Source organism: Aplysia californica, unplaced genomic scaffold (assembly GCF_000002075.1).
Source record: "Aplysia californica isolate F4 #8 unplaced genomic scaffold, AplCal3.0 scaffold00210, whole genome shotgun sequence".
NCBI classification, from domain to species: Eukaryota; Metazoa; Mollusca; class Gastropoda; order Aplysiida; family Aplysiidae; genus Aplysia; species Aplysia californica.
Window position 1 is genome coordinate 600,318 of NW_004797480.1, and position 10,497 is coordinate 610,814.

General features: G+C 40.7%; 1 protein-coding gene across 1 annotated transcript in view; it reads left to right on the forward strand.

Moving 5' to 3' along the window:
* Positions 1–490: 490 nt before the first annotated feature.
* The window catches only part of LOC101850479 (ATP synthase subunit O, mitochondrial), a 14,449-nt gene continuing 4,442 nt past the window's right edge, over positions 491–10,497 (forward strand). Inside the window, exons 1-6 of the mRNA XM_005099339.3 lie at positions 491–565; positions 4,891–4,938; positions 5,441–5,551; positions 5,994–6,066; positions 7,255–7,314; positions 9,114–9,226. Of these exons, the coding sequence (XP_005099396.1) occupies positions 539–565; positions 4,891–4,938; positions 5,441–5,551; positions 5,994–6,066; positions 7,255–7,314; positions 9,114–9,226 (432 nt within the window). The 5' untranslated portion in view covers positions 491–538. The remainder of the gene's footprint in view (positions 566–4,890; positions 4,939–5,440; positions 5,552–5,993; positions 6,067–7,254; positions 7,315–9,113; positions 9,227–10,497) is intronic.

The window sequence follows — 10,497 nt, forward strand, 5'->3', positions numbered from 1 at the left end:
CACACACACTTACGACTTACATACAGTCGAGCACACTCATTTACCTCTGTGTCCATGCATGCACGCTTGTGAGTGAGTGTGTGGGAGTGTGTTTGTGTGTGTGTGTGTGTGTGTGTGTGTGTGTGTGTGTGTGTGTGTGTGTGCGTGCGTGAGTGTGTGCGTGGGTGTGTGCGCGTACGCGCGCCCTCGCGTGCACACACCCTCACCAAAGAGTAAACAGATGCCTGGGCTGAAACTGAGCTAACTTTCAGCTTTTTAACTTGGTTTTGATTGACGCAGTGAAAAAAAAAAGGATTATTTTATCTATTTTTCGTACACAACACAAGGGTACCAAGGGTTGTTTAAGAAAAACATCTACATACTACATGAAGATTTAGATTTCTATGTGTTAGAAATTCCCCAACTATGGACAGAAAAATAAATAACAGCATAGAATGCCTTTTTCATGTACCGACTTAATTTGTTTCGTCAAAGCTCCTTGTTGAATTAAGGTTTTATAAGTTTTCTGAACAAGTCCGAATGACCTTCCGGCATCAAGATGGCGACATTCAGATGTGTGCAAGCGGTGAGTAGTGTGAATTCTGAGCTATTTTTCAAAGTTCTTTTACTTTTGTAGTGTTGTCATCAATGTTTTATAAAGATTTAATTAGCATATTAGCTGTTCAATCAATCTAAATGATTGGGTGATGCTGCTGGGAACACCAACTCTTTCCTGATTGCTGTTGTCGGCTTTGCACTTTCCTTGGTTGAGTTTTCAGTGTTTGGAAATTCAGTTAGGCCGTCTTCGACTTGAGAGGTCTTGGATAGCAATTTTCCAGATATTTGTTTTTTAAATTCACATTTTATAGATTAGATTCTGGTAATAAGATTAGGGTTAAGGCTACCCTATCCCTAGATCCAAACCCTAACCTTGATACCCAAATCAATCCAGCAAGTCAAATTATGAACAGAACAGAGTTAGATTTTCTAGCTCTATAATAGTATAGACATAGATCTAGATCTAGATCTAGACTATAACAACACAGATTTTTCTTTTGACAGATAATTTTATTTATATGATGGGAGTGTATTCAGACCCGGTAACCGGGAACAAAGTCACGAAGTATGCAAACCCGGTAGGGGAAATCTTTTGTGATTTCAGAAATTTTCAGCACCCTCTTGGCTCAAACTCAAAGACTCAAAGTAGACCAAGATCTAGATTTTTCGGTGCTTTTTCGGTAATTCCCACCCCCCTGACATACCGTTAAATATAGAAAAGACGCATCTTTCTGATTGGCTGCTAATTTTAGTACTGTGATGTCATCACTCCCTGGGATACCCACATGGAACGACGTGTTTTCGGTAGCATTTCGGATTTCCTAGATCTAGAAATCTAGATCTAGTCTAGATCTAGATCTAGATCTAGGATCTAGATATAGATTAGATCTAGAAATCTAGATTCTAGATCTAGATCTAGATAGTAGGCCTACTTGGACATGATGGAAGACCGCACGAAAATTGCTGTAAAGACGCAGGAGGATTAGATCTAGATGTAGATATCTAAATCTAGATCTAGATCTACCACCCCACCCCCCTCTCCTGCATTTTTAATCACTAATATATTTTTTTTTTAAACAACAACTTCAAAGCAGCTCTACAAATTAGGCCTATAATTTATGGGACTGTTGGTCAGTCGGGAGGAGGAGAAGAGCAACAAACAAAAAAAACAACTGTCCGGGACCGGAATCGAACCACTCAAAAATCATTGCACGACTTCCGCCGCAGACGTGCTGTCTATTCAGCCATCAGAACTTCCGAGAGAAAGGTGTAGATTAAGCATCATATACATGATAGACACTTCCATCTTTGGTGCCATGTGGTTGGCTATACTTAGATGTAGTCACGTGATCGGAGGGGTATCCTGGTCTGACAAGATGGGCGCCTTACCTAAAAATAGTTTGCGTCCTTTCTACGTTTAATTGCATGTACCCCCCTGGGCCCTTATTTGAGTCTAGATCTAGAATCTAGATTCTACATTTAGACTTCTAGATCTTGATCTATACCCGTTTGATGGGCTGCGAGCTAAGATATCAAACATAATGGGAGGACTTCCGGAACGAGCGACCAGTGTGAGACAGAGCAGAATTGAGGGTTTGGGTTAGGGTTAGGCCTGTTCTTTATTGTGTTTGATGGGGTGGTCGCTCGTTACGGAAGTCCTTCCAACATAACTATAACAACTGCAAAACATCCATTAGAGTTATGGTAGAATTCCCCACAGGATTGGAGAGAGGGATTGCTTGTGAAACTACCCAAGAAAGGAAACCTGCATGAGTGTAAAAACTACAGAGGAATCATGCTCCTTTCCATTCCGGGGAAGATTTTAAGTCGTACCATACCGGAAAAACTGAAGGAAGCCATGGATGCAAAACTAAGAGAGGAGCAGGCAGGATTTCGTAAAAAGAGATCATGTACAGATCAGATTGCAACTTTGAGGATAATAGTGGAGCAGTCCACCGAGTGGAACTCTTCCTTGTACATTAACTTTGTCGACTATGAGAAAGCTTTTGACAGCCTAGATAGGGACTCAGTATGGAAGCTCATGCGCCACTACGGAATACCTGACAAGTTCGTGAGATTGATCAAGAAGATGTATGAGGGAATGAGTTGCAGTGTCTTACTTGGAGGGCAGCGAACAGACTCGTTTGAAGTGAATACAGGAGTGAGAGAGGGATGCCTGCTATCGCCTTTTCTCTTTTTATTAGCAGTGGATTGGATAATGAGACAGACAACATCGGGACAACGCGATGGCATACAGTGGACCCTTTCCAGTCAGCTGGAAGACTTGTACTTTGCCGACGACTTGGCACTTCTTTCCCACAGTCAAGCCCAGATGCAACAGAAAACAGATCGCCTCAGGACCTTCTCCTGTAGTGTTGCACTCCATATTCACACGCATAAAACGAAAGTTCTACGAATGAATGCAGCCGATGTTCCTATCACACTGCAAGGGGCACCATTGGCAGATGTTGAATCCTTCACCATCCAAAAGGCAAGAGCAGCATTCATCATTCTCAGGAATATATGGATGTCTAAGGAACTGGGATTGAACACCAAACTGAGGATCTTCAAAACAAACGTGAAGACTGTTCTACTATATGGTTCAGAGACATGGAGGCTCACAGCATCAGCAGCAAGGAAACTGCAGAGCTTCGTGAATGGATGCCTACGAAGGATAGTGGGGATCAAGTGGTACGATTGAGTCACGAATGCTCAACTGTGGGAGAGAACAAGCCAAAGGCCAGTAAAGGAAGATATTCAGGTGAAGAAATGGAAATGGATTGGACACACCCTGAGGAGACCCCCAACAAGTATCATCAGGCAGGCTTTAACGTGGAACCCACAAGGAAAGCGTAAGAAGGGAAGACCAAAGATGACATGGAGGCGAGCGGTACAAGCGGAAATTGAAAAAGCGGGAACATCATGAAAACAGATAGAAAAAGATGCTCAGGACAGGCTTCGCTGGAGTAATGTTGTTGATGGCCTGTGCTCGACTGGGAGTTAAAAAGGGCAAGAGAGAGAATTCCCCATATTTTTAGGTGAGGGGGGCAAGCTCCCTTGAAACCCCCCCTACTCTTGGGGCCAAAACTGGCTAATAATAATTGCGGGGTGGGAACTACCGAAAAAGCGCAGATTCTTTAGAGTATCAAGTCTAGATCAAGGCAGATGGACATTTAATTTTAAATAAGGCCCGCTCTATTTCTCTGAACGCTCAAGAAAATAAACCAAAACTCTAGATCTATTTCTCCTAACGCGGAACGGTTTCCATTCTCTGGACTTTTTGATTAATTACAAATGGAGTGATCCGTGCGTGCACGTGTGTGTGAGTGTGTGTATGAGTATGGGTGGGTGGGTATAAGGTGTGAATTTGTTTTGCTTTAGAGGTGATTAAATGCAAAATAGGTTACAGTCAAAATCGAGCAGTCTTGTCTTCTCGCAGTAGATCTACCTCTTGAAGGCATTTTCAAATGAAATATAGTCCCAACCACAATTGAAGTATATCTGAATATTCAGACGTCTAAAAATCTCGAGCTCTACAAATTGAATTAGATGCAAATTAATGCTTCTTCCCAGTCTTTGCAGAATGGCAGAATGAAAGATGACGCTGAACTCTTACAAATAAGCAAAAAATCTCTAGAACGGAAACTGGGAAACCGTTTTGAGAAATAGAGGTCTAGATTATTTTCCCGAGCGTTCGAGAAAAAGTCACTTCATTTAAATAAATCATAGATCTAGTTTCGAGGCCGAGATCTAAATGAAGATTGCGGATGTCTTTTCGATGAACGATCGTTTTTCCTCTGTAATGGAGTTGGGGGAATCAATATAAGACAATTTGAAAAAAAAGAACAATGTCATCAATCGAGCAGTCGCCCTCTCTTTATTTCTCTGTCTCTCTCCATCTCTCTCTCTCTCTCTCTCTCTCTCTCTCTCTCTCTCTCTCTCTCTTTCTCTCTCTCTCCTCTCTCTCTCTCCTCTCTCTCTCACTCTCTCTCTCTCTCTGTGTCTCTCTCTCTCCCTCTCTCTCTCCCACTCTCTCTCTCTCTCTCTCTCTCTCTCTCTCTCCCTCTCTCTCTCATTTCGCGACCCTAAAAAATAAACATGTCAATAATGTTGGGCAATTTGGATTCGACTATAGCATGTTCCTCCGCTCAGGCTCATGAATTTACTTCTCACATTTTACTTTGTATTGATCATTGTTAGTGGCCGTAGATAATTAGATTCTCTATGCTTTTTGCCACAATTATTTAGAATTTACCCTCCCTTATATATATCTGTGTGTATATATTCTCTGTCGTTGTCTTTGCCGATGTGGGCACTCTTGATATTTTACGTTTTTCATTATATTATTCCCAGGTGCGCCAGTTTAGTTCTTCAGCTGTGAGAGCTGGCAAACTTGTACAGGTATGTATTTTTCAAATATTTTTATTTTTTGAAATTATTATTTGTATTTCTCTCTGAAAGTTTCTATTTTTGTTCTAATTGGAATTCAAACTCAGTTTCTTAAATCCTCTATTGCACTCTAGGATCCAAAGGAAAAGATTTTTTAAATCTAGGAGCAGTTCTTTTGTTTTTCTATGTGTTCTCAAGACTTTTTCAAATAAAAATTTGTATGATACTGAAAAGCAATTCCTTTGTGTTGTGTTTAATCCATTGAATGAAGCACATTAGCAGAAACTGGCTGACCCAAGTTCAATTATGATTATGAACTACTGTTACTATATGAAGTTTGTTGTATATTTATTCAATTGATTCCTATATATATAATTTTTCTTTTCGATGTTGAAAAAGAGTAGTATGTATGTGCTTCATTCTTTTTTGTTGAATGGTAAAAAATAATAGGGTGAAGTTTCAATGAAAAGATACATTTAAAAATTTTTCACCATTGAATATTTTTTTTGCTCAGCCGCCCATCCAAGTCTTTGGCTCTGAGGGCAGATATGCCACAGCCCTGTACTCTGCTGCTTCAAAGCAGTCCAAATTGGAGGTCGTTGAGAAAGAACTCTCAGCCTTACAGGTTGGTTGATAGCTAGATAGTGAAATGTTATCTCAGAGCGAAGCATTCATTTTCCAAAGAAAAAAGTTTACTTCCTATATTTAAAGGCTTAAAAATAGTGACTTCAGAATGTAATAAAAGGATTTGTTTCATGATCATATTACAAAGGCAAGATGGAAATGACAAAGGCAAGATGGAAATGAATGTCTTGTTTTTATTTACTTTGATTGTATGTACTGTGTATGTTCGTAAACCTGTTTAGGTATATAGTGGTTTAGCCCCTATTATCTGTGAGATCCTTTCAGATATAGACAGAGCCTCAGTGTCCTTTGTTTCTATCCTGCTAACTGATGTCTGTGTTAAATCTGATCGTTTTGCCTCAATCGTTCATTTGTTGTCTTGCATTTTTAATGTATTTTGTAAGACTAAGAGCCTTGTGTCAAACTTTCTTATTGTATTTCAGAATGAGCTGCAGAAAGACAAAAGATTAGTGGAGTATCTCACTGATCCTTCTCAAAGTAGACTTGAGAAGAAAGGTGAGTTCAAGGTTGTTCAGTAATACCACACTGTTATATTACCCATAAATATGAACAGGCTGTTTTAACCCTGAGGTGCGCTAGATAGTTGTCCGGGGGGGGGGGGAGAAAGGCTACAGAGGTGCCCCATGCTAACCTGTGCATGTTGTGACTTGGTTACTATTTCTAAAACGGACCCCAATGCCCTTCTTTGCCTGTGGGCTTGTGGTGATTTTCATTCTATTTTCAGGGGGACTGCCCTGAAAAAAATTGCTGAGACCTGGGAATTTTAGGAAATCTGTAAAATGCCTCGGGAAAGACCTTGAGATTTATGATATGATAATAAGTGAAAATGGTATGCCTCATGCCATTGTGATTGGTCATCAAGGTTGACCACTCTGCTCGCCATATATATATATCATAAACCCACGCAGAGGTCACATCAGTTCTTTCTAGAGAGGGAAAGGATACCATTTTACCAGTTGTGGGCCTTTACATTGGCCTCGTTTGATTCTTTCCTTGGTGCGTCGGCTAAGGTCCCATTCGCCTGAGATCCCATTCATTTAAAATCTTGCATTTTTCCTTGCTCCTGAGCACCAGGATCTTAGTTGGGGACCTGTGTATACAGAGAGAGAGAGAGAGAGCATGCACCGTCATTGTTATATAAGGTGCCCCTGGAAAATAGATGGCCCCTCTGGAAAATTGGGACGCGAGTTTGGCAGTCACCCTGTTTTCTGTTTTATTATTTTTATGTACACAAGAGTACAGGGTCCATGCTCCTAGATTTAAAGATTATTAAAGTTGTTTTTGTGCTTGATTAGTCCACAAACAGGAGACATCTATTTTTGTAAAGGTAAAGAAGTAATGTTTAATTTTTTTAAATTTTTTTTTTCGGGGGGGGGGGGGGGGGGGGTAAATACTTGCGTCGAATTTGAACATTTCAAAAGGTTAACCAAATGTGGAGGTTATGTTTTTATATTTATAGTCTTGTTTGGTTTGAGATAAAAGACAACTCTCTCTCCCCTCTTCGGTCTTGGCAGGCCTGTCCACTCCCATTTACCTGCTGAAATCTTCCTGGAAATGTGCGGGATAACTTTCAGACTTTCAGGTTTTATAATTATTTTGTTAAATCACCTTAAAGAAGAGACACTGTACACTTGTAGATTAAGCCAAAATAATAGCAGACCTTTCTTTTTTCTTTGTTTTCAGCTGCGGTTGAGAATCTGATGAAGCAGAAAAAATTTTCAGAATTGACAGCAAACTTGTTTGGTATGTATTATGATGTTGTTTTTCAGATTGAATAATATACATTGATGCTTATTTTTTATATTTATTTGTTTAAAATATCAGTCTTGTTATATTGGGGGGGGGGGGGGGGGGGATTTATGATACTTTCATTTTGATACCAGAAGGCTCACAGCCCAAATAGAGCCTAGTTAACTCACTGGCTACCCAGGAAAACAAATCAAATGTGAATTGTATGCAACTATAATGTTTGTTTGTGGCACATACCCATAGAGAACACAAAAAGGACCAGCGATGGCAACAATCTGTCCAATTGTCACAGTTTATTACTGCCAGTAACTCTACTTTGTGTGATAAACGCAGAAACATTGTCCTATGCACAACGCACTTGGCACTTACAGCACCAGCTGTCCGTTTCTACACTTTTCTTATTTTGGGGTAAAGGGACTGTTAAGCCTTTGATCTGTTAAGGTGCGGAAGTGGTAGGTAATCTATATATATATATATAATGCTGTGTGATAAGTGCACCTTTTACTTGTAAGCTCATATCTGGGCCATTCCATGAAAAATGAAACTACAGTGACACACACAGCATGAAGATGATGACTTGCTGAAAAAGAAATTGTAATCAGTAATAAAGCCATTCTTTCTTTATTTTTTATTAGTGGCAACTTTCCCCTAACACCCCCCCCCCCCCCCCCCCCCGGTTATTGTTTCATTTTTCATGGTATGGTCCTGTTATATTTATTCCCCGTACCATGATAGATCTCTTATGTTTGTACCTTTTCTTCAAAATGTAGAGCTTTTAAAACGAAATGTTTCTCGTCGTAACCCTTCATGAACAGGATCTACAGTCTAGCACATGTATAGGGAACATGCACACAGCTAACTGTTTTTCAGGTTCCAAATTTTTTCTTGTAGTCAAATAAATTCAAAACATGCTCATAGTGTTAACAATTCATATAAAGGGGAAATTAAACACCATGACAAATGTAATTTACTGAAGCAGCCATGAAGAGGGAGAGCAGGCATGGTATGAGTTTATGCTAACAACCTTTATACGCTTAGAGCAATAGTATAGGCCAAGGATTCTTAACTGCGTACGCCTCAGAAATGTTCAGTGGTAGACGTAACCCCCTTCGGTTGCATGCTCCTACTACTTCCTCACCCGTCAAGAGCAGGTTGTTCTGTTAAGACTGAAAGCAGGGCACAACTGACTGAAACACCACCTCTACACGTAATTCAAGATAGAAAATTCAGAGCAATGTCAGTGCGAAACCGGCAACCTAACGAGGTTAGACTGCTACAAGCATGCTCAAGGCACTTTGAAGGAAATATTGGCCCAGCCCAAGGCAGAGAGACTCAAGTCTCTATGGGGGGCTGGAGGACCTGCGACGAATAGCAGCCTTCACTTTAGAGATTGGGATTCCCAAATAAAGATAAACTAGAAGACAAAGAAGTTGCTTATAATGAGTCTGTGGTCACGTGAAGGCATGTATCTAGTATTGTCATCACGTGTGTCTGCAGGTTTCCTCTTCAACAGATTTATTCCCATCAGTTTGGTATATAACAATACCTATTAGAGTAACTTAGAGCTTCACAGTAATGCATTAAATAGATGCACCCCAGGTCTAAAACTGAACAGGGAAAAATAATTCTGTCCAGAGGCTGAAAAAGCATGGACGGAATCAGTTAAAGTTATGGTTAGTCATATGTAACTCAAGGTCATTGAGCAAGTTGGACATGTCAGGCAAAATATAGTCTGGAAAATGCAGCCAAGGACTTAAAAGAGAAGTGACAATTGACTCATTGTGCCTCCTCAGGTGCCCTGGTAGAGAATGGGAGAATCAACAAAACAGAGAATGTGTTGTCTGCTTTCAGCAAGATCATGAGTGCTCACAGGGGCGAAGTGCTAGCCAATGTCGTCACTGCCAAGGTGAGCTGCTGCTGGTTCAAAAGAGTGTTGTGGTTTTTTTTGCAGGACGAATATGCACTTGTGTTTTGTGTCATTTTATTTTTTAACCCTCATCCTGCGGGAGCCGGGTTTATGTCGCCCGATAAGCCTATTTCGGCACCTCGCCTACGTTCTGGTCCCGAATCAGTGTAGCCCCTGGCTCAGCGCACGCGCAGCGCGCATCCTCTTACGTGCCATTCAGGTCCCGAGTCGGATCCCCATTCACGCAGGTCAAGTGTGTGTCCGTCAGTCTGCTTGAGTTTGTGTTCGTTTGTGGGCTTCTTCTAGAACCGCCTGCGTTGGTTCGTAATCGAGACATACGTGTCATTCAAAACATGCCAAATTGGTAGCTCCAGATGCTCGTCCAATGAAATTATTTAAGAAATTGACCCACTTAGACATGAGGAGCTCGAAAGGATAGTCAGGAAACAAGATTTCCATTTTTCTATACAAAATATTTCAAATGAGCTTGATTTTGTATGAAATGATACTGCCTGATAAAAAATAAGCTTGTTTGATAGTTTTGAATACCATTGTGCAGGTACAAAGAACAATTTGAGGGTAAAACATTTGGAAATTGACCTAAATTATCCCCTTTTGAACCTCAGGTCATTCATAACAACAAGAGCGTCCAGAAAGGTTATTCGAATGTGCGTAACTACTCGTAATGTCTTATCAGCTTGTGAGAGGGGGTTATTCATGTGTTTGTAACACTTTATAAATAGAAAGCTATGACAGATACAGCGTTATTTTCATCATCGGTTAACATACTCCTGCGGTATTCATGGCCAAAACACATGTTTCCCGGCGCGAGCACTGTACACCAACAGTACACGCTGAGTGACCCCGGCGGCCTGCCCGGCACGTCCGACGTAATCGGTTGCTGATAAGATACGCATCTGGGCACAGACGCAGGATAAGAGTTAATGGTAGAGGGGTGTAAATTGTAGACAAGACACCGTCAAACCTTCTCTAACAGCCACCTGTCCAGGATAATCACCTGTATTAATTCTTTATCTCCGGGAGCGGCTTGCGTCAGAAATACTGTGCCAGTGAGCCACTGACAGCGGCTCGGGCACATTCTTTTATGACGACTTCGACATCAAATTACTTTTCAGCTATTGCCAAAAATAGGTCTTATATTGAAAGATTATTCATTAGATGAAAAACTATCGAAATAGGTTTGCTAGTTTCGATTTTAATGACCTATTAAATGACGTTTTTGTCATTGTTATATTTAGCACCAAAAAAGC